Here is a 25,152-nt window from a genome sequence, read left to right as displayed (position 1 = left end):
GTTACTTACTCAGTACATGAGGTCGGTTATACTGATACTACACTTCTGCACATTGTGTGCAGATGTTGACTGTTGTTGTTGCTGTGCTCAATGGTTGCGGGATTTGAAGATGTACCCGCGTTCCTGTTGTAGCTGCCTCTTGTTCAGGGTAGCCTTAGATTTATAAAAGCTCTGTCAAGTATTATTCAAACAGACTATGTATTTATTTTATTTCCGCTTTGTATTCTCTATTCTTAGAAGCTCATGATTTGTACTACCAGTTCTTGGGGATTGTATAAGATCAAGATCTTTATTCACTTAAATTGCTTTAATAATTATTATTGAAATTGGTTAGTTAGAAATTGGCTTACCTAACAGGAGGGGTTAGGTGCGATCACGACTAGTTGGAATTTGGGTCGTGACAATGTCCCGAATTAAATGATATTTACGCTCAATATGCTTACTCCTTTTATGGCTTCTTGGTTCCTTCGAGTTTGCAACTGCACCACTATTTTCACAATAAAGTTTAATTGGTGTTTGAACCAAGGGAACAATATTAAGCTCTTTTAGAAAGTTTCCGAGACAAACAACCTCTTTAGCTGCCTCAGATGCAACCACATATTCGGCTTTCATGGTGGAATCAGCAACACATGATTACTTGATACTCCTCCAACTTATGGCTCGACCTCCTAAGGTAAAAATATATCCCGAGGTAGATTTTCTAGAATCTTTATTTGACTAAAAATCTGAATCAGTATAGCCCATGGGTGCAACATCACCTGAGTGATAAACCAACATATAATCTCTAGTCCTTTTCAAGTACTTGATTATATGTTTAACGACAGTTCAGTGTTCTCGTCCAGGATTAGACTGAAATCTACTAACCATGCCAACAGAAAATCAGATATCAGGTCTAGTACATATCATAGCATACATTCGACTCCCTACAATAGAAGCATAAGGGACCGCCTTCATCTTTCTATGTCATCAGTAATTTTTTAGGACTGATCTTTTGACAAAGAGATTCCATGCCTAAAAGGGAGAAAACGTTTCTTGGAATCTTGAATGCTAAACCTTGTGAGAATAGTATCAATATAAAGTGCTTAGGATAAGCCTAATATCCTTCGCTTGCGATCTCGCATAAGCCAGATCCCAAGGATATGTGCCACTTGTCCCAAGTCTTTTATATCAAAACGCGAGGACAACCATTCCTTTACTGAATTCAACATGCTCATATTATTTCCTATGAGCAAAATATCATCTACGTACAAAACCAAAAATATAACTTTATCTCCATCCCACTTCTTATAGACAAAAGACTCGTTTTCACATTGATCAAAACCGAAGGTTTTAATCGATGTGTCAAAACAAGTATTTCATGCTCTAGAAGCTTGTTTCAATCTATAAATGGATTTCTTTAATTTACACAACATGTGCTTATTGCCACTTTTTATGAAACCAACTGCTTGTGCCATATAGATGCACTCATCAAGACTTCCATTAAGAAAAGCCGTCTTGACATCCATTTGCCAAATCTCATAATTGTAATGAGCAGCAATGGATAAGAGAATCCTAATGGATTTAAGCATGGCTACTGGCGAAAAAGTTTCCTCATAATCGATACCTTCTTTTTGAGTAAACCCTTTTGCAACAAACCTAGCTTTAAAAGTTTGCACTTTTCCATCCACTCCTCTCTTTTCCTTATAGATCCATTTACAACCAATTAGTTTGACTCCAGTAGGTGGTTCTACAAGATCCCAGACTTGATTGGAGTACATGGACTCCATTTCAGATTTCAGAGCAACAACCCATTTATCAGCGTTTGTATCCTGTAGTGCTTCGTCGTAATTAAGAGGCTCTGTATTATGCTCTTCAGGGATTCTATCATAAGATTCTTCCAAGAGCACAAACCGGAGAGGTTTTTAAATAATTCTCCCACCACGACTAGTCACTACATGTGCAGTTTGATTTTGTTGTTGAATCACAACATCATTTTTTGGAACTGAAGTCTCAATGTTATCCTCCACACCTTACGGTGCTGCGATATCATTAACTTTTTCCTGGAGTGCAGTCTGCACAATAATTTTAGGTTTCTCAATAATCTGAGGTTGCTCAACATTACTCCCACTACTTTGGGGTAGTGAGATGTTAGGCAATTGCTCTTGTGCGTTCTACTTCCTATTGACATTTCTCCCATTATGATAATGCAGTGGTATGTCAATACTGGCTTTCGGAATACGTTCCAGAGATGAGTCATTAGTTACTCCATTACTTAATTCCTGTAAAACTAGTTTACTTCTAGGAATATGGTTCATTAAATAGCCCTCTTCTAAAAATCTGGCATTTGTCGTAACAATTACCTTTTTTTCCTTGGGACAATAAAATAAACCTCCTTTATTTCCCTTTGGATATACAATAAAAATGCACACTTCTGTCCTCGATTCCAATTTATCTGCTTTCCCTTTCAGTACATGTGCTGGACAACCCCAAACCCGAATGTGTCATAAACTTGGCTTGCACCCAGTCCACAATTCTGCTGGGATTAAAGATACTAACTTTGAAGGAACGAAATTTAGAATATAATTTGTTGTTTCTAAAGCATATCCCCAAAAGGAAGAAGGCAAATCAGAATAACTTAACATTGATCTAATCATTTTCATAAGGGTTCTATTTCTTCTTTCTGCCACACTATTTTATTGTGGTGTTCATGGGGCAGATAACTGAGATGTAATTCCACAATCTGATAAGTATTTAATAATTTTCACATAAAGGTATTCACCACCATGATCAGATCGTAATGTTTTGATATATTTATCATGTCGTTTCTCCATTTTCGTCTTAAATTCTTTGAATTTTCCAAAGCATTCAGACTTACAGCGCAACAGATAAATATATCCATATTTTGAGTAATCATCTGTGAAAGTGATAAAATACTCAAAACCACCTCTTGCTTGTATATTCATTGGGCCACACAAATCAGAGTGAATTAATTCTAACTTATCGATGGCTCTATTTCCTTTTGAGGGAAAATGCCTCTTGGTCATTTTACCTTCTAAACAAGATTCGCATGTTGGCAGTGCCTCCAGTTTCAATGAACTCAAAGGTCCATCAGAAACCAATCTCGAAATTCTATTTAGATTTATATGACCTAGACATAAGTGCCACAAATAAGTTTGGCTCAATTCAGAAATACGTTTTCTTTTATGTGGCAGATTAATATTATTTAATTCTTTTGGTTGTAGCACACGAGGAGATATATCAAGAATAAAAAACTCATGTACTCTAGCAACAATGTAGATAATACATTTCTTAAACTTAATAACAGCAGAGTTATTAGCAAAATAAATATTATAACCAACATCCATTATTTTCAAAACCAAAATTAAATTCCTTCTAATAGAAGGTACATAGAGAACATCTTCCAAAACTAAAACGCCATCACTACTAAACGAAACTCTAATATATTCTAATGCTAAAGATGGTGTTAACTCGCCATTGGCTTGAAAAATACAAACTTCATTCTCACTTAGCCGCCGGTTTTCCTGAAATCCCTGCAAAGTAGTGCATATATGATTAGTGGCTCCTGAATCTACACACCAAAACATGATAGAGACATCCGCTAAACAAGTTTCAACGATATTTAAATTTGAATTACCTTGCTTATTCAACAAGACCAGATAGACAGGGCATTGCCTTTTGTGATGCCCAGGTTGCTTGCAATGATAGCACTTACCTTTGGGCTTTTTCACACCAGCACCCGCACCTCCAGGTACCAAAACCTTTTGAGCCTTCTTTTTTTTCTTACCGCCTTTCGACTTAGAAACCGAAGCTTTCTCAACATTCAGTGCCACAACTGGAGCTTGCTGTTTGATAATAGATTTTTCCACTTGTAGCTCGTTCAACAATTTCGCCAGTGACAAATTCATTTTGTTCATATTATAGTTCAAGCGAAATTGCTGAAAACTGTCAGGCAGAGTCTGCATGACCATCTCAACTTGAGATTCCTTACCAATCACAACTCCAAGGACCTCCAGTTCATTCAGAAGACCCATCATCTTCAGAACATGGTCCCTGATCGATGATCCTTCAGCCATCTTGGTGTTCAAAAGGGCTTTCATGGCTGTCTGCTTAGCCGCACGATTTTGCTCACCGAACATCTCTTTGAGACTTTCGAGCACGTTATAAGCAGACCTCTTAGACTGATGCTGATGTTGCAAATCATTTTCCATAGAGGCAAGAATGTAACATCGCGCCATCTCATCAGCCTTGACCCATTTGTTATAGGCCTTAACCTGATCATCAATAACATCTTCATTAGGTTTTTCTGGGCACTCCTCAATGATTACAAATTTGTAACCTTCAGCAGTTAGGACAATATCAAGGTTCCTTTTCCAGTCAACATAATTCAGTGCTTCTAACTTGTTTTGGTTCAAAATTGAGGTAAGTGGGTTGAATGAAGACATGGTTAATCTGAGAGATATTCACATTAAATAGATCATTAGTTATGTAATTAGAATAATTATATGCAAAATAGCACATTACACATATAACCATGCTCATTGAACAATTAGATTCGTTAAGGAAACTTAACTATTCATGCAAAATATATGAGTTATATAAGATATTTACCCCATAAATTAAAACAGAACCAACTCAAATGTAGAGTAAACTGTTAATTGAAGACAGGTAAATATCACTTTTATAAACTCTAGTTTCATTGAATCAACATGTAACTCATCAGTTGGAGAGTTAATACAAGTAATCAAATAACTAGAGGTAAAACTACAGTAATGATCTATAATAAACTTATCCGATATGGAAGAAGACATATGTCAATAAATTCATTATATTACTGTAAAATATGATTGGAAACCATGCGAATTGAACCCTACTATCACAATTTTCTAAATTTGTTTTTTTATTTAATTTTTTTATAGAAAATAGAAAAATGGCCAAAACACCATCTAAACGACCCTGACCGCCCCAAAAAATGACGTACATCATAAGCAAAGCTGATGAGTATTGCTCGCTGGGTCGTTTTCGATGAACATACCAAATTTGAGGTCAATTGAAGTTTGACAGAATTTCAGAATTCCAAGTTCATGACCTATTTGTAAATTCTGTTTTTGGCGTTTTTAGGGTTTTGATTATTTTGACTCGTTCATATCATATAACATACTTATGTGTGTTAATCCATGATTTCAGAACTCAAAATAATATTATTATAATTATTACAATGTCATATATATATATATATATATATATATATATATATATATATATATATAAACTGTTGTCATGGATCAAATACAATAAACATGGAAAAAATAGCACTATTTTCGTGAAAATAGAACACCACTCTTCATACTTATGTATATTAATCCATAATTTCAGAACTGAAATAGTATTAACAACAGTCACATTTTTATTAAAAACAACATTGTTATCATGGACAAAAAACGCAACAAAAACATGGGAAAATAACATTCTCATGAAATATAACTTCACTATTTTTATTTATGTATATTAATTCATAATTCAGAATTAAAATACTCTTAAAACAACCACGATTTTGACATAGAATAACCATACCAAACAGTATTGTCTTATGTATGTTAATCTACTGTTTTCATAGAATAATCATACCAAACATGTATTATTTAACAATACGATTTAATATTACTCTATTCATGTTGTATTACATTATCTAGTTAGATGTAAGACGACGATGAAATAGTTTAAGCGAAATTATAAAAGATTTAATTAGTGATTAAATTAAATAGTCAGTGATTTAATTTAATTAACTGGTATTTGTGATCTTAACATGGGGAGTTAAAATAAGTGTTAGTAAATTTTTAAAATTCATATTGAGGAGTTCAATTGCAGTTTTTAGTGGAATAAACTACAATTAATTATAGTAGAAATTAATTCATCCAAATTTTTGAATTAATGTTATTTTGGTAGCCTCTTATTGTTTCTGTGGTCCCTGCTATACATAATAAAAACCAGGACATACTTGGGTAAAAAGTGACTTGCACAAGCAAAATCCTACACGTTTTAACCCCTCTTTTGGCTGAATTTCGGGTCTACATAAGGAAGACATTTTTCACTAAGGCTGTGCATAATTTGGTAAATATCGAATTATCGTACCGAAACCAAAAATTTTGGTATTCGGTATTCGATATTTTGGTATTCGGTATGGTATTTAGTTTATGTTTTAAAAAAAAGGGTATTAGGTATGATGTTTGGTATTTTAAAATAAAATATCGAAATATATATTATATTACACAATACATATTTTATTAATTATAATATAAATATAGAAATTTTACTTTCCTTTATTCTCTAAGTTAATCAATTAACTCTAAGCAAGTAACAAGATATTTCTCTAAGTCTTTTCTAGCCAGGTTGGTATTTTCTGATTTTGGATAAATTTTTTGTCAACAAATGTTTTTAGTTTTGTACTTTTGAGTACTTTAATTAAGAACATTATCATTTATGACTTTATGCGCTAGTTAGTGTTCAAACCGAATAAACCGAAGTTACCGAATCGAATAAACCGAAACTGAAAGGAGAAAAACCGAACCATATCGAATTTAATTAGGTACGGTATTGATATTGCATTTTACGAAACCGAATACTGAAAATACCGCACCGAAATATCTAAATACTGTACCGTACCGACCGACGAACACCCTTATTTTTCACGCAATAACTCACTTTTAGAGTTGTATTATTTTTGCCCACTCAAAACAATTTCGTCCAAGGTCTTACTAGGAGAATAGCAGAAAACTGCAACCCTGGATTCTTGCTCTGTGGAGGACTTGTGCAACATTTTCAAGAGGTTAGTCCTTCTAATCTCGTAATTATATCATTGTCTAGTTTACATGTTTGTGATACCTGTGTTATATGCTTGCTTCCGCTGCGCATGTTCTAACACTGGATTCATCGTAGTTCTTTTATGCAACTTAATTATATCTAGAAATATGAGGGTTTTTTTTAATTGGAAAATAGAGAGTTCAGGAAAGAAAAACGCGGCAAGTAGTTGACTTTGTCCATGAGTCCACGTCGTCAAACAAAAAATAATACTTCTACAATAATAAACATATAAAGGTATAAATCAGAGAATAAAAATTCTTTTTCATTTAATAAGCAGCAAATTTTAAGTTAATCTACACATAGAAGTATAGATTAGAAAAATAAAAGATATTCATTTTTTCTTTTCAATTCTAGAGAAGCAAACCTTGGGCATTTATTTAGCATAAGAATAGGAAATAGCACAAAGATATTGTAGAATGAAAATGGAAAGATAACGGCAGAGGTGAAAATACGAGCAATGAGCTCAGAATAGCTGCTTAGTTTTCATTACAAGCTCATGTATAATGTAATAATGTCCATCTGGTTATCGTAATGTGTCCTCACAAGTCACAAGATTTTCATATATTAATATGAAAATGTTTTCTTATAAAATATTTTGAGCTGTAAACTTGTCATGTATGGACGGCGATATCTTAAGACAATTCATTCCATAATTTCTTTTAACCTTGGACCTACCTTAGCGTTACATTTAAGTTCCAACCAAAATATCATTTTGGCCCAATTGCTTAAGTTGATTCTTATTTCAAAAAAGAGGGTGCTCTGAAAATGTTTCATCTAAATCAATAGGTTAATTTATGGTTAGTTTTTGATAACTACATTAGAAATATATTTAGTGGAACTATTTATATTCGTCTGACATATTAACAATAGACAAACCTCTCTCTCTATATATATATATATATATATATATGCGCGCGCGTGTATTTCATTATCTAAATGTACTTACTCTAAATGATGGATTCATCAGGACATATCCATCTTGTCTTCTTTATATTTGCTTGCAAACAGATCTCTATAGGTGCTCTCCATTTCCAGCATGTAAAGCTCTAACTAAACTTCTTTGGCAAAAAGATTGGGGAGTTATTGAGTTTTAATTGGTGTAGCAACTAAGACAATCTTCAACTTTTGCATTGCTTTTACTCGAAATAAGAATAATACCTCCGAGATTTAGAAACCTAAGTTGCTTTTATAGTGACAACAATTTTTGTGGTGCGAAAGTGCTCAATTATGAAACATAAATAATGTTTTTATTATCAATTATCTATGAATTCTACGCCATTCAGAGAAAAAAAGGTAGAAAGGATACTAACGGCAGAAAGGAGAAAATTAACTTTAATATAAGAAAGCTAAAGGTTTCTTGGAATTGCTTTTTCTATATAACTCCTTAAGCTTAAACAATTTTAAATACTGATCTTGAAGTGGGATATGGTGCTAGATTTCCCTTCAGTACCTTTTATTTTTCTATATATCTTTTCTTTTTTCCAAACTTTCTTGTTTTTTCCTATTTCTTTGTTACTTAATCCTAGAGGTATTTGTAATTTGATTAGGATGTAAATTTCTGATAACTAAACAAGGCTGTTGCCCGATGATATAAGGATCATAAATGGACATCTCGAATTTCTTTATAATCGAGATTGGATTGAATAGTGGTCATGACCCTGCTAACCCAACTCCTATTTGTCTATTCCTTTTGTATGTAGAGATGGAATTCATAAAATTTGTTTGTTATAGATAAAATAGAATTATATCGTATTAATTTTCTTTCATTCCTTTTTTTAATATTTGGATTGGACACCTTGAACTTGGATAACATAAATACTGGTCTGATATTAGGTAACTCAACCGCTAAATGTGCGAATTATCCAAAAAAAGAAAAGAAAAGAAAGAGACTACAATTCACGGGGCAACTGCACAGATACTCATTTTCAGGGATGCTATTTAGAGTTTAATCAGTATTTATTTTATCCTGAAATTTTAAACTAAAAATTTTAATTTTAGGACAATTCAAGATATTTTTGTCTTGAAAAACTAAAATTCAGCTTACACTGGCTAATTTCTAAATAGCAGCCATTTAGAGTGATTATCTGGTGTCATTTCTACCCAATTCACACCCTTAACAATGAGAAACCCAATAAAACTTTGCAAAACTAAGGCCCACAGGCTCATGATGTCGAAATATATGGGCTTACTCTATATGACCCAACTTGATAGCTAAACCTGATAAGACTATGACTAATTATTAAATATCATTTTTCATGTAGTTAAACAAAAGAACAAAATATCACCAAGTGATCGTTTTATGCTCTCTCTCCTCCTCTCCCCTCCCCCCCTCTTTCCATCCCAGTTTATGAGTATTGGTTGCTATTTCTAAATCATTCTTGTGAAAACTAAGTTTAAGAACATTTTATTTTTGTAATGCTCGCAAGTTGCAAAGGTGAAAAAGTTTGAATACTAAAGGAGTAATGTTTCAATTTTAAAAGTTATTGTCTAAGAAGTACAAAGTTTAGGGATAGTTTCTAATTCTAAAAATTATCTCCCACTCGGATAGAGATAGCATATAGTAGTACTTAGTAGTTATAATAAGACAAAATGATTGCAAAGCAGTAAATGGTATTGAATATTAATATTGGAGTATTATAAATTGTCCATATAAAGGTCACCAAAAAAACAGTATATTACTACTATAAAGGAAAAGGGAAATAAACTTCTGAAAGTAATACCAAATATAAATTTTGTGGAGTTTGGATGAATGCTAAAAGGGATCTTTACAAAAACAGTTGGCTCGATTTATTGTTTATTTTTTTAGCCGGTATATTATATACTGATTATGTACGGTTATATACATATTATATATGAATCACACATATATTATACATTTACTATTTTTAATTTAAGTGATTGGATATATGGCCATTTATTTTAAATCTTCATAAAAGGGTATTTATTAAACAGGCTCGTGATGATTTATGGGCTTGTTCGATGTGGCCCAACTTGATAGCTAGACCCATTACAAGAGAGCGCTCCACACACAAATATATATTCGAAAATATTTTATAAAATATAGCTCAAAATAACACTATAGAACAAGGAAAAACAAGCTAAGAGATATAGAGAGAAAGAGAGGAGAGATTCTTATTTCTTTTTCAATTGGGTTATCTTTCCTATCTATTACAAGGCTTTTATATAGGCATGAAAAGTAAAGAATCACGGGGCATTTGCATCTATACCCAGTTTTTGGGTCAACTTTTAACTTATACCCGCTTTGCAAAAAAAATTGCAAGCGTACCCACTTTTCGGGTAACTTCAGACATACGGGCCTGAAGTAGCAAAAATTTATGTCTGAAGTTTGAACTTCAGAATGTTTTGCCTGAAGTGTAGCAAAACTTCAGATATTTTTGCCTGAAGTTTGGCCTGACTTGCAAAGGCAATCAGGCAAACTTCAGTTCATAGTGCAATGGCAAACTTCAGCTCAATAAAACTAAAGCATGTTTTGGCTGAAATTTTTGTTTTGTAATTGCTGAACTTCATCATTCTAGGAGCTGAAGTTTGTTTTGTAATTGCTGAACTTCAGCATTCTAGGAGCTGAAGTTTGTTTTGTAATTGCTGAACTCCAGCATTCTAGGGCTGAAGTTTATTTTATATTTGCTAAACTTCAACATTCTAGGAGCTGGAGTTTTTGTTTATATTTGCTGAACTCCAACATTCTTAGAGCTGAAGTTCTAAGTCTGCACACGGAAATGAGGAAGATAATCTTTCAAAAAAAGAATTTAACAAAAGAACATATTATACATAAACGAAATAGTACTAAATAATAATGAATTTAATATATCATGATTAGCAGCGATTGATGCTGTTCATTTCAAAGATTAAAGAATGAAAAATATTTTCGACATGAAAACAAGTTACTACAGATAAATTAGAACCAAAAACCAATGTACCTGTAAAGTTGTAACGATCGGACCGGTCGTTTTGAATATTATAACCCCGCTCCCCCATTTACTGCTCAAATTATGTCTTGCAATTGATTTATGACTCATCGGGTTAGTTGGTTCGGGTCCGGAAGGAATTCGGAATGAAATAAGACACTTAGTCTCATAATTAAAAATTTAAGTTAGAAAAATGGACCGAATATGGACCTATGTGTAAACGACCTCGGATTTGATATGTAAACGACCTCGGATTTGAATTTTGATGATTCCAATAGCTCCGTATGGTGATTGAGTGCTTAGAAGCGTATCCAGAATATTATTTGGAGGTCCATAGTGGAATTAGGCTTGAAATGCCAAAATTTAAATTTTTGGGAAGTTTGACCGGAGGAGTTGTCTTTTTGATATCGGGGTCGAAATCCGATTCTGAAAATTAAAATACCTCCGTTATGTCATTTATGACTTGTGTGCGAAATTTGAGGTCAATCGGACGTGATTTGATAAGTTCCGAAGTCGTTTGTAGAAATTAGAAATTTCAAAGTTCATTAGGCTTGAATCTATGTGTGATTCGTGTTTTAGTGTTGTTGGATGTGATTTAAAGGCTCGACTAAGTCCGTATGATATTTTAGGACTTGTTTGTATATTTGATTGAGGTCTCGGGGGCCTCGGGTGAGTTTCGGATGGTTAACGAATCAAATTCGGACTTAGAAGAAATATCTGAAGTTTCTGCCCTCTGCTGCAATCGCACCTGCGGAAATTCCATCGCAGGTGCAAGCTCTCAGAAGCGATCCTGGCAAGCGCAGATGCGCAAATGGACTATGGGGGCAGTGGTCGCAAGTGCGAGGGAAATTCCGTACTTGCGTGAGCGCATATACGGAGGGACGCGCGCAGAAGCGGCTTGCGCAGGAGCGCAAATAAGCGCGCATATGCGGGCAAAGTCGCAGATGCTGGACTTTTTTCGCACATGCGGTTGGCACAGAAGCAGCCAAGTTACTGCAGGTGCGAAAACCTCTGGGCAGTACAAAAACAGAGGGGTTCCGAGCTTTTGCCATTTTTGGGCATTTCAAGCTCGGGTTGGGCGAGTTTGAGCAAGGTTTTCACGGGAAAACTTGAGGTAAGTCCCTTGTGATCATTTCTACTCCATAATATTGAATTATCATCGAATAATCCGACTAGATTACATATTTTTGAGGTGTAAATCGGGGGTTTTGAACTTAGGGATTTGAAATAAGATTTGATGATTTGGAGGTCGAGTTGATGTCGGATTTTGGTAAAATTAGTATGGTTAGACTCGTGGTGGAATGAGCTTTTAGAATTTGTAACTTTTGTCGGGTTCGGATTTTGAGCTAATTTTTGGATTTTTATGGAAAATCATTATTTTCTTATGGAATTAATTCCAATGAATTTTATTGACTGAAACGAATTATTTATGACCAGATTCGAGGCGTTTGGAGACCAATTCACGAGGAAAGGACATTGCAGAATAAGAATTTCATGGCTTGAAGTAAGTAACAGTTTTAAATCTGGTCCTGGGGGTATTAAATCCCGGATTTTGGTATCATGTGATTATTTTGGAGGTGACGCACATGCTAGATGACGGGCGTGTGGGTGTGCGCTGAGGGGATTGTGACTTAGTCCATCCCGGAAAACCGTAAAGTTGAATAATTTGTTGTTAGCTATATGCTCTCTATGTGTTGATAGAATTTGACTGTAAATCATGTTAGAAATCATGCTTAGGCTATGTGATAGTACTTTTGGGACCCACAGAGGTCGTTTACTTGTTGAATTGCCTGCTAAATGCTATATTTGCTCAGTCTCAGTTTTTACTTGTATATTTTATCTTAGTCTCTGTTATTATTATTGATATATCATATCATTATTATTTGGGCTGATTTCATGATTATTGAGAGCCCGAAAGACTGGAGAGATTTATGACTGAGTGAGGCCGAGGGCTTGATTGTGAGATATTGATACTATGGCACGTGAGTTGTCCGTGCAGCACGTGAGTTGGCCGTACGGATCCTTATATTATACTATAGCACGTGAGTTGGCCGTGCAACACGTTAGTTGGCTGTGCGGATCCTTATATTATACTATAGCACGTGAGTTGGTCGTGCGGATCCAGATATTTATATTATGGCATGTGAATTGTCCGTGAAACACGTGAGTTGTCCGTGCAGATTATAGCGCTTGGGCTGTAGGAGCCCCTCTGGAGTCTGTACACCCCCAGTGAGCGTGGGTACCTATTGAGAGAGTGATGGGGGCTGGGAGCCCAGGGAGTGATGAGGGCTGGGAGCCCAGGGAGTGATTGTTGTCCTAAGAGGTTGTACTTGATTTCCATTTGTTGTTGCACTTAATTGCTATCTGTCATTGTTGGGAAATCTCTGAAAGATTGTTGATATACGGATTATATGAACATGATCTGTATAAAAATTGATTTGACATTAATCTGCCAGATTTGATAGCATGTCTATTCTTGGCTGGAATTACTTGAAATGAACCATAACTATGTAGCTCGTTACTATCTTCAGTTCCTTATTTATTATTATTACTTCTGAGTTGGTTGTACTCATACTACACCCTACACTTCGTGTGCAGATCCAGATATTTCCGGACATAGCGGGTGTTGAGTCTTTCGCACAGTTGATTTTCCGGAGATTCAGAGGTAGTTGTCGTATTCCGCAGACCTTGTCTCTCCCTCTCTATCTCTTTGTTTATCGTATTCAGTCTCACACTATTATAGACTATATTTTTCAGACTTGTATTCATATTAGATGCTCATGTACTCAGTGACACCAGGTTTTGGGGAGTGTTTGTATTGTATTTAAATATTATATTTTTAATCTTGAGAGAAATTGCGATTTATTGAGATTTTCGGCTTGCCTAGTATTGAGATAGGCGCCATCACGACGGGTGAGATTTTGGGCCGTGACAAGTTGGTATCAGAGCCTAGGTTACATAGGTCTCACGAGTCATGAGCAGGTTTAGTAGAGTCTTGCGGATCGGTACGGAGACGTCTGTACTTATCTTCAAGAGGCTGCAGAACCCTTAGGAAAATTTCACTTTCTTGTATTCTGTCATGCGAATTTGTTTATTCTGGAAACTAAATTTCTGCTATTTTATTCTCTCACAGATGGTGAGGACACATACTACCGGATCGGACGGTCAGCCACCAGTGCCACTAGTTAGGGCCGCGAGAGGCCGGGGCCGTGGTAGAGGCTGGGGCCGAGGTAGAGGTTGAGGTATATCTCGTACCACAGTTGGAACAGCACCTGTAGTACCACCAGTTATTCCAGCTCAGGAGCAGATTCCAAATATAGTTGATCAGACAGGATCAGCTCAGGCACCAGCTGTGCCCATTGAGATTGCAGGCATTCAGGAGACTTTGGCCGAGATATTGGCAGCCTGAACTGGTCTTGCTCAGGTGGTTTCGGCTCAGGCCGCACCTGCCACTTCTCAGGCTGGGGGAGGTACTCACACCCCTGTTGCCCGTACTCCAGACCTGGTAGTACATGGACTTCAGATACTGGGAGCGCTACCAGCCTAGCCGGCTGTAGCTGCTCAAGCCCTGGTAGTTCCTGTTCTGGCAGATGATGAGCAGAGGAGGCTTGAGAGATTTGAGAGGCTTCGACCTCCACCATTTAGCGGTACTGAGTCAGAGGATGCTTAGGATTTTCTGGATAGGTGTCAACGGATGCTTCAGACAACGGGTATTCTGGAGACCAGTGGGGTCTCATTCACTACTTTTCAGTTTTCTGGGTCTGCACTCAGATGGTGGGAGACTTACGAGAAATGTAGGCCTGTTGGTGCAATACCCCTTACTTGGCATCAGTTCTCCGTGGTCTTTTTGGAGAAGTTCGTACCTCAGTCCCGCAGAGAAGAGCTGCGCAGACAGTTTGAGCAGCTTCGCCAGGGTGATATGTCCGTGTAAGCGGTACGAGATGAGATTTTCTGAGTTGGCTCGTCATGCATTCTGGTTGGTTTCCAATGATAGGGAGAGGATTAGGAGGTTCATTGATGGCCTTACATATCAGCTGCAAATACTTATGACTAGGGAGAGAGTATCTGGTGCTACTTTTGATGAGGTAGTGGACATTCCTCGATAGATAGAGATGGTTCGTAGCCAGGAACGTGGAGAGAGAGAGAGAGAGAGAGAGAGGCTAAGAGGCCTTGTGGTCCAGGTGATTACAGCAGTGTTCCTTCAGGGGGTCAGTTTCATCGAGGTAGGGCTCGTTCTTACAGACACGCTCAGACGGGTCGTCCAGCTCATCGTGGTGCAGCAGCTAGCCATGGTTCTTACAGTGCTCACTCAGGCCAGTCTTTATTCAGTGCACTACCAGCGTAGATTTCTCATTATGCCTTGTCCACACAGGCTTCTGCAGGTCATTCTTCGGGTTATCAGGAGCAGCAGTTCCGTTAGAGGAGGGGTTGTTTTGAGTGCGGAGAATTTGGACATTTCAAGAGAGAGTGTCCTAGGCTGTTGAGTAGGGTTTCACAGCAGAGTTCTCGACCGAAGGCACCAGCACCAGCAGTTGCACCACCCGCCCTGCCATCTCGGGGTAGGGGTCAGGCATCTAGGGACCGCCCAAAAGGGGGAGGCCGATCAGGTGGCGGGCAGGCTCGATTCTATGCTTTTCCTGCCAGGCCAGATGTTGTTGCCTCAGACACAGTGATCACATGTATTATTTCAGTGTGCCACAAGGAGGCTTCTATATTATTTGACCCTGGTTCCACTTTTTCATATGTATCATCATATTTTGCTCATTATCTGGATATGCCCTGTGAGTCCTTAGTTTTACCTGTTTTTGTAGCTACACCAGTGGGCGATATTATTACTGTGGATCGTGTGTATCGGTCGTGTGTGGTAACTATTGGGGAACTGAAGACTAGAGTTGATCTCTTATTATTCGGTATGGTTGATTTCGATGTAATCCTGGGTATGGATTGGTTGTCTCCATGTCATGCTATTCTGGACTATCACGCAAAAATCGTGACGTTGACGATGCTGGGGTTGCCAAAGGTTGAATGGAAGGGCTCTCTACATCTTGTTCCTAGCAGGGTAATTTCTTATTTTAAGGCCCAACGTATGGTTGGAAAGGGATGCTTGTCATATTTGGCCTTTGTGAGAGATGTTGATGCAGATGCTCCTATTATTGATTCAGTACCGATCGTGCTAGACTTTCCGAATGTATTTCCTGCAGACCTGCCGGGTATGCCACCCGACAGGGATATTGATTTCGGTATTGACTTGGTGCAGGGCACTCAGCCCATTTCTATTCCTCTGTATCGTATGGTACCAGCTGAGTTAAAAGAATTGAAAGAGCAACTTCAGGAACTCCTTGAAAAGGGGTTTATTAGGCCTAGTGTGTCACCTTGGGGTGCACCGGTTCTGTTTGTGAAAACGAAAGATAGTACTATGCGGATGTGGATTGATTATAGGCATTTAAAGAAAGTTACAATCAAGAATAAATATCCATTACAGCGTATTGATGATTTTTTTGACCAGCTTCAGGGAGTGAGGGTGTTCTCCAAAATTCATTTGAGGTCTGGGTATCACCAATTAAAAATTCGGGATTCGGATATTCTAAAGACGGCATTCAGGACTCGTTATGGCCACTATGAATTTCTTGTGATATCTTTTGGGCTAACCAATGCCCTAGAAACATTTATGCATTTGATGAATAGTGTATTTCAGCCATATCTTGATTTATTTGTCGTGGTATTCATTGATGATATTCTGGTGTACTCATGTAGCCAGGAGGAGCATGCACAACACTTGGGTATTGTATTACAGAGGCTGAGAGAGGAGAAATTTTATGCCAAATTCTCTAAGTGTGAGTTCTGGCTTAGTTCGGTGGCATTTTTGGGACATATAGTGTCCAGTGAAGGTATTAAGGTGGAACCAAAGAAAATAGAGGCAGTTCAGAATTGGCCCAGACCATCCTCAGTTACTGAGATTCGGGGTTTTCTCGGCTTGGCCGGTTATTATCGTCGTTTCGTGGAGGGTTTCTCGTCTATTGCATCGCCTATACTGTGTAAGTTATACTGTGTATTGTGACGCGTCGCGGATTCGTCTTGGTGTAGTACTTATGCAAGACGGTAGGGTGATTGCCTATGCGTCCAAACAGTTAAAGGTACATGAGAAGAATTATCCAGTCCACAATCTTGAGTTAGCAGCTATTGTTCATGCCTTGAAAATTTGGCGGCATTACTTGTACAGTGTCCAGTGTGAGGTATATACCGATCATCGGAGTCTACAACATTTGTTTAAACAGAAGGATCTTAACTTGCGGCAGCGAAGGTGGTTGGAGTTGCTTAAGGATTATGATATCACCATTCTCTATCATCCCGAAAAGTCCAATGTGGTGGTCGATGCCTTGAATCGTAAGGCAGAGAGTTTGGACAGCTTAGCATATTTACCGGTAGAAAAGAGGCCTTTAGCCTTGGAGGTTTAGGCCTTGGCTAATCAATTTGTTAGATTGGATGTTTCCGAGCCGAATTGAGTTTTGGCCTGTGTGGTTTCTCGGTCTTCTTTATATGATCACATCAAAGAGTGCCAGTATGATGATCCACATCTGTTTGTCCTTAAGGACACGGTTCAGCACGGTGATGCCAAGGAAGTCACTATTGGATATGATGGTGTATTACGGATGCAGGGCAGGCTATGTGTACCTAATTTAGATGGGTTGTGTGAGCTGATTCTCCAAGAAGCTCACAGTTCGCGGTACTCTATTCATCCAGGCGCCGCAAAGATGTATAAGGATTTGAGACAGCACTATTGGTGGAGGCGGATGAAGAAAGATATAGTTGGGTATGTATCTCGGTGTTTAAATTGTCAACAGGTAAAGTACGAGCACCAGAGACCTGGCGGATTGCTACAGAGACTTGAAATTCCGGAGTGGAAGTGGGAGCGTATTACCATGGACTTCGTAGTTGGACTCCCACAGACTTTGAGAAAGGTGTTGTTTGGGTGATAGTAGATCGGTTGACCAAGTCCGCACATTTTATTCCAGTCAGTACTAATTATTCTTCGGAGCGGTTGGCTAGGATTTATATTCGCGAGATTGTTCGCCTACACGGTGTGACAATGTCCATTATTTCAGATAGGGGTACGCAGTTTACCTCACAGTTTTGGAGGGCAGTGCAGCAAGAATTGGGCACACAGGTTCAGTTGAGCACAACATTTCACCCTCAGATGGACGGACAGCCCGAGCGCACTATTCAGATATTGGAGGAAATGCTACGCGCTTTTGTCATTGACTTTGGGGGTTCATGGGATCAATTTCTGCCACTCGCAGAGTTTGCTTACAATAATAGCTACCAGTCAAGCATTCAGATGGCTCCGTATGAAGCTTTATATAAGAGATGGTGTCGGTCTCCGATGGGTTGGTTTCAGCCGGGTGAGGTTAGGCTATTAGGTACTGACTTGGTTCAGGATGCTTTAGAGAAGGTCAAAGTGATTCAGGAACGGCTTCGCACGGCACAGTCTAAACAAAAGAGTTATGCCGATAGGAAGGTTCGTGATGTTGTTCACATGGTTGGGGAGAAGGTTATGCTCAAGATTTCACCCATGAAAGGTGTGTTGAGGTTCAGGAAAAAGGGAAAGTTGAGCCCTCGGTATATTGGGCCTTTTGAGATACTTAAGAAAATTGGGGAGGTGGCTTATGAACTTGCTTTTCCACCTAGTCTATCAGGTGTTCATCCAGTGTTCCATGTATCCATGCTCCGAAAGTATGTCGGGGATCTGTCTCACATTCTAAATTTCAGTACAGTACAGCTGGATGATAATTTGACTTATGATGTGGAGCCAGTGGCTATTTTAGACCGGCAGGTTCGAAAGCTGAGGTCAAAGAACATAGCATCAGTGAAGGTGCAGTGGAGAGGCCAGCCAGTCGAAGAAGCTACTTGGGAGACTGAGCAGGAGATGCATAACAAATATCCACACTTATTTGAGACTCCAGGTATTAGTCTAAACCCGTTCGAGGACGAACGTTTGTTTAAGAGGGGGAAATTTGGTATCATGTGATTATTTTGGAGGTGACGCACATGCTAGGTGACGGGCGTGTGGGCGTGCGCCGAGGGGATTGTGACTTGGTCCGTCCCGGGAAACCGTAAAGTTGAATAATTTGTTGTTAGCTATATGCTCTCTATGTGTTGATAAAATTTGACTGTAAATCATGTTAGAAATCATGCTTAGGCTATGTGATAGTACTGTTGGGACCCACAGAGGTCGTGTACTTGTTGAATTGCCTGCTAAATGTTATATTTGCTCAGTCTCAGTTTTTACTTGTACATTTTATCTCAGTCTCTGTTATTATTATTGATACATCATATCATTATTGTTTGGGCTGATTTCATGATTATTGAGAGCCCGAGAGACTGGAGAGATTTATGACTGAGTGAGGCTGAGGGCCTGATTGTGAGATATTGATACTATGGTATATGAGTTATCCGTGCAGCACGTGAGTTGGCCGTGCGGATCCTTATATTATACTATAGCACGTGAGTTGGCCATGCAGCACATGAGTTGGCCGTGCAGATCCTTATATTATACTATAGCACGTGAGTTGGCCGTGCGGATCCAGATATTTATATTATGGCATGTGAGTTATCTGTGCAGCACGTGAGTTGTCCGTGCAGATTATAGCGCTTGGGCTGTAGGAGCCCCTTTGGAGTCTGTACATTCCCAGTGAGCGCGGGTACCTATTGAGAGAGTGATGAGGGTTGGGAGCCTAGGGAGTGATGAGGGCTGGGAGCCTAGTGAGTGATTGTTGTCCTAAGAGGTTGTACTTGATTTTCATTTGTTATTGCACTTAGTTGCTATCTATCATTGTTGGAAAATCTCTGAAACATTGTTGATATACGGATTACATGAATAGGAACTGTATAAAAATTGATTTGACATTAATCTGCAGATTTGATAGCATGTCTATTCTTGGCTGGAATTACTTGAAATGAACCATAACCGTGTAGCTCGTTACTATCTTCAGTTCCTTATTTATTATTGTTACTTGCTGAGTTGGTTGTACTCATACTACACCCTGCACTTCATGTGCAGATCCAGGTGTTCCCGGACATAGCGGGTGTTGATCCTTTCGCGCGGTTGATTTTCAGGAGATTTTGAGGTAGCTGTCGTGTTCCGCAGACCTTGTCTCTCCCTCTCTATCTCTTTGTTTACCGTATTTGGTCTCAGACTATTATAGACTATATTTTCCAGACTTGTATTCATATTAAATACTCATGTACTCAGTGACACCAGGTTTTAGGGAGTGTTTGTATTGTATTTAAATATTATATTTTCAATCTTGAGAGAAATTGTGGTTTATTGAGATTTTCGGCTTGCCTAGTATTGAGATAGGCGCCATCACGACGGGTGAGATTTTGGGTCATGACAAAAGTTAAAATATCTAAGAGGTTAAATTATTGTAAATAAGACCAAACTGAACATAATAGGACAAACAGATATATATGAATCATCAAGCTAGAACGCATAACAATATCTCAAGCTTCAACATTCAGAAAATGAAGAAGGAGGAGAAAGGGGCTTGAAGTTGTTTAAAAAGTGGGTACAAGTTAAAATATTTTTAAAAAGTGGGTATAGGTTAGATGGGGGTGACCAAATAGGGCGCCCCGTGCAATTTTTACAAGAATCACTATTGTAAAATAGTGAGTGGAATGGCCACTATTGAGTGGAATGGTCACTACATAAATATGTTATTGAATATGTCATTAAGCATTTGACAGGAAGATCATGGGGGAGGTTATAGAGATAATGGAGAAAAGTAGTGAGCATTACTCCTTTGGTGGTTATGGATATCCACCATAATTCAAGATTTTATAACACTCCCCCTTGGATGTCCATAGATAATGTGTCTCGTTAAAACCTTGCTAGGAAAAAACCTTATGGAAAATAAAATCCTAGTGAAAGAAAAAGAGTACACGTATCATGTAATACGCATTGCTTCTGCAGCTTCCCTCACTTCTGCGGATAAAAGGTCCGCTTTTACGGACTCGCTTCTGCGGCAACATTGCTGCTTCTCCGAAGCAGCCCTCCCTCACACTTTTCGCTTCTACGATCGATCCGCCGTAGGTGCGACTCCGCTTCTGCGGTCCATCTGCCCGCTTCTGCGACCCCAAACCCAGTCACGCCTCGCCACTTCTGCGAAGCCCATCTCACTTCTGCGACCAGGCTTCCGTAGAAGCGATCGCACCAGCAGCACAAGTTTTCTAGCTTTTCCTTAAGTCCAAGAATTGATCCGTTAACCATCTGGAATCCACCCGAGGCCCTCGGGACCTTAACATATTATACCAACGCATCCCAAAATACAGTACGAAACTTAGCCGAGTCCTCAAATCACGCCAAATAATATCAAAACTATGGATCAACGATCAAATCCCTTCTTTAAGCTTCCAAACCTTTAAACTTCAACGAACGCGTCCGAACCATATCAAAACATTCTGGAATGACGCCAAACGTTGCACACAAGTCATAAATCATAATACGAACCTATTAGAATCGGGTGATGGTTCTACGGTGTATGATGAATTTTCAGCATTTTGTTGTGGTGGTACTTGTTAATATGGCGGGGCAGTTCTCTCATTTGAGTCATTTTCCATGACTGGGTATATTTGAATTGCTACATATTGGTGCACAGATGGAACGGAATGTGGCTCTGAGTTATATTGGTGTGGCATGTCTATGGAACAGTTGTGTTTAGTAATATAAGTTCATTGGACCTAGAATGGGTAGTATCAAGTTTGATTTCAGTATATTCGGGAGTATAATATTGAGAGTCATCTCAGAAAGTGATTATGGTTCTGGTTGGGATGAGAGAGCCCCGTGACTTGTTGATCTGGTAAGTGGTCATGAAATTTCGCATGTTTCTTTTATTATCAATAGTGTACGAAGGTTTTGGGATGATGTTTGGTTCGATATGAGTTTAATACTAGTATTTAGTTGGTTTTGGAGTAGTCACTGTGGTCAGGAATGGTGCTATGAGCATGCAAGTTATGTAATATGTTAGGTGATTATGTACGTGGTTATGGTTATGGTTATGGATTGATACAAATTGTTCAAATTCATACAGGGTGTAAATGTAAGATTCGTGTCTTGAAAGAAATTCTAAAGGTTGGAAATTAAATTCCAAGGTTTATGGGCTAAAGTTAAATCAATGATTTCAGTTGTATTGTGTTGTCAAGCTCATATGGAATAGGGTGGCGTGGGTTCACCCCCCGAGTACGTGTGTGGTAAGATGGAACAGTGATTTGATGGCTTGGAAACAACTCTTGGCACGTTCGAGGACGAACGTATGTTTAAGTGGGGGAGAATGTAATGACCCGGCCGGTTGTTTTGAGTATTACAACCTCGTTTCCCCATTTACTGCTCAAATTGGGCTTTACAGTTGTTGTGTGACTTGCCGGGGCAATTGGTTCGGGTCCGGTGAGGTTTTGGAATAAATTGGAACACTTAGTTTCAAGGTTTAAAGCTTAAGTTAAAATAGTGACCGGATGTCGACTTATGTATAAACGACCTCGGAATTTAATTCTGATGATTCCAATAGCTCCGTATGGTGATTTTGGACTTAGGAGCGTGTCCGAAAAATTATTTGGAGGTCTGTAGTGGAATTAGGCTAGAAATGCCGAAAGTTAAATTTTTGGAAAGTTTGACCGGGGGTTGATTTTTTGATATCGAGGTCGGAATCCGATTCTGGAAATTGGAATAGCTTCGTTATGTCATTTATGACTTGTGTGCAAAATTTGAAGTCATTCCGGATTGATTTGATGTATTTCGGCACAAGATATAGAATTTGAAAGTTCAAAGTTTATTAGGCTTGAATTGAGGTGCGATTCGTAGTTTTAGCGTTGTTTGATGTGATTCGAGGCTTCGACTAAGTTCGTATGATGTTTTAGGACTTGTTGGTATATTTGATTGGGGTCCCGAAGGGCTCGAGTGAGTTTCGGGGTGGTTTCACACCATTTCTAGGCCATTCTTAGTTGCTGATTTTTGGCCACAGAGGTATGCATCGCGTTCGCGGACAAATGGTCGCGATCGCGAAGAGCAATTTTGTTGTTTGGACACTGTGAATCGCGATCGTGGAAGCCTTTTCGCGATCGAGTAGAGGAAAATCCTGTTGCACTGACCCGATTTTGGAAGCTTATATCTCGCAATCTATAAAGAATTTGGAGATGATCCAAAAATCAAAGTTGTAGCCCTTTGTGTCTGGTTTTCAGAAAGGTAAACAATTTGTCATTTGGAGTTGTGTACCAAAAGTTATGGTGGATACACTATAGGGTGTCCAGAAAGAGTTTGGAAATCTCTGTTGCATAGGGCTGACTTTGAAAGCTTATATCTAGAAATATATAAGGAATTGGGAGATGAGAAACAAATGAAAGTTATAGCCCTTGGTTATAGTTTGCAGAAAGTTAAACCATTTACAATTTGGAGTTTGTTACAAAACGTTATGACCAATATACTAGAGGCTGTATGGAAGAGTTGGGGGAGTTTGTTCTTCGCGATCGCGATTGGTTTTCCGCGATCGCGAAAAGCAATTTTGGGGCTGAAAAATTTTGTGCTTCGCGATCGCGAAGCATTTTCCATGATTGCGAAGAGTAAATGCCTGGACAGAAGATATATTTTGAGGTTTCGGTCATTTTAACACATTTGGAGCTATGGAGCTCGGATTGAAGTGATGTTTGAGGTGATTTTCACCATATGGATTGGGGTAAGTGATTCTAACTAGGTTTTGGTTAAATTACATGAATCTATTATTGTTTTTATCAAGAAATTAGTGTTTTGGGTTGAAAATAGTAGAAAAATTCATAGACTTTAATTGAGGATTTGAAGGCCGAGTTGTGGTCGGATTTGAGTAATTTTGGTATGGTTGGACTCGTGGTTGAATATGGGTTTGGATTTTGTGAGTTTTATCGGATTCTGAGATGTGGGCCCCACGGGTAATTTTTGGGGCGTAATTTCGGATGTTTGGAAAATATTAGTATTTTGATATGGAATTAATTCCTATAATTTTTGTGAGCTGAATCAAATTAATTATGACTAGATTCGAGCCGTTTGGAAGTTGATACACGCAGAATGGAATTTCCGGAGCATTGCTTAGCTTGCTCGACATTGGATTTGGCTTGTTCGAGGTAAGTAACTCTTCTAATCTTGGAGCTGAGGGTATGAACCCTGAATATATGTATTATGTAAATCGTTGAGAGGTGACGCACATGCTAGGTGACGGACGTGTGGGCGTGCACTATAGAAATTATGACATAATTGTTTCTGTGGAATTTTGTAGTTAAATAATCTTGGCATTTTCCATGCACTTTTATGTGTTAAAGAAATTGAGCTGAAAAGCATATTAAAAATCAAGTTGAGGCTATGTGCCAGTATTATTGGGACCCACGGAGGTCATATTGCTATGAAATATTTGTTTAAATTGAAAATTCATACTCAGTCATATTCATTTCATTGCATATCATATCTCAATCTCTGTTGTTATTTATTGATACATCATATCATCATTTTTGGGCTATTCTCATGACATTGTTAGCCCATGAGAGAGAGACTAGAGAGATTGATGACTGAGGGAGGACGAGGGCCTAATTGTGAGGATATTTTTGGGATCGGGCTACACGCCGCAGCAGGCCATGTTGGCTTTATATATATTATTACTATTATATAGATCGGGGCTGCCCGCCTGCAACAGGCCTTATTGGCTTATTATGGCACATGAGTTATCCGTACGGATTCTGATATGATATTATAGCACGTGAGTTGTCTGTGCAGATTATAGAGCTTGGGCTGAAGGAGCCCCTCCGGAGTCTGTACACACCCCCAGTGAGCGCATGTACCTACTGAGTGCGAGTGTCGAGTGCTGAGTGATTGGGAGGCATGAGAGATGGCAAGTGTAATGACCCAACCGGTAATTTTAACTTTTAGAAACCCGTACCCTAAAATAAAACTCCCCGAACATGCTTTTATTAATTTATGACTCGTGGGGATGGTTGGTTCAGGATTTGGAAGTGTGTGGGTTGAAATCGGAACACTTGATTCCTTAAGTTAGCTTTAAATGGGTAAGTTTGACTTAGGTCAACATTTTAAGAAAACGACCCCGGAATCAGGATTTGACGATTCCAGTAGGTTCGTATGATGATTTTGGACTTGGGTGTATGTCCGAATCGGGTTTTGGATAACCTGAGAGCGTTTTGGCGCTTAATAGTAAAAATTAACTATTTGAAGGTTTAAAATTCTTTAAATTTGGTTTGGAGTAGGAGTTTGAGTAATTGAAGTCCGTTTAGAATTTCTAGTTTGGGAATAGTTCCGTATAGTGATTTAAGACTTGCACGCAAATTTTCGTGTCATTCCAAG

The 25,152-nt window shown here is 38.4% G+C and overlaps 1 protein-coding gene across 1 annotated transcript; it reads right to left on the bottom strand.

Annotated features, from left to right (window-relative positions):
- Positions 1–1,355: 1,355 nt before the first annotated feature.
- Positions 1,356–4,442, bottom strand: LOC142173574 (uncharacterized). Its single transcript, XM_075239195.1, has 4 exons — positions 3,713–4,442; positions 3,284–3,568; positions 3,029–3,127; positions 1,356–1,873 (listed from the first exon to the last, which is right to left on the bottom strand). Exons 1-4 carry the CDS (start codon positions 4,440–4,442, stop codon positions 1,356–1,358), a joined length of 1,632 nt encoding a protein of 543 aa, XP_075095296.1.
- Positions 4,443–25,152: the final 20,710 nt, after the last annotated feature.

The sequence above is a fragment of the Nicotiana tabacum genome, chromosome 19 (genome assembly GCF_000715075.1).
Source record: "Nicotiana tabacum cultivar K326 chromosome 19, ASM71507v2, whole genome shotgun sequence".
Taxonomy (NCBI): domain Eukaryota; kingdom Viridiplantae; phylum Streptophyta; class Magnoliopsida; order Solanales; family Solanaceae; genus Nicotiana; species Nicotiana tabacum.
The sequence above is the reverse complement of the archived record's forward strand: the minus strand, read 5'-3'. Positions and strand labels throughout refer to the sequence as shown.

Coding starts and splice junctions, on each gene's coding strand:
- LOC142173574 (XM_075239195.1), bottom strand. CDS start 4,442: ATGTCTTCATTCAACCCACTTACCTCAATTTTGAACCAAAACAAGTTA. Junction 3,569..3,712: donor TGGTGTGAAAAAGCCCAAAG/GTAAGTGCTATC, acceptor TTTGGTGTGTAG/ATTCAGGAGCCACTAATCAT. Junction 3,128..3,283: donor TGTTATTAAGTTTAAGAAAT/GTATTATCTACA, acceptor ACTTATGTCTAG/GTCATATAAATCTAAATAGA.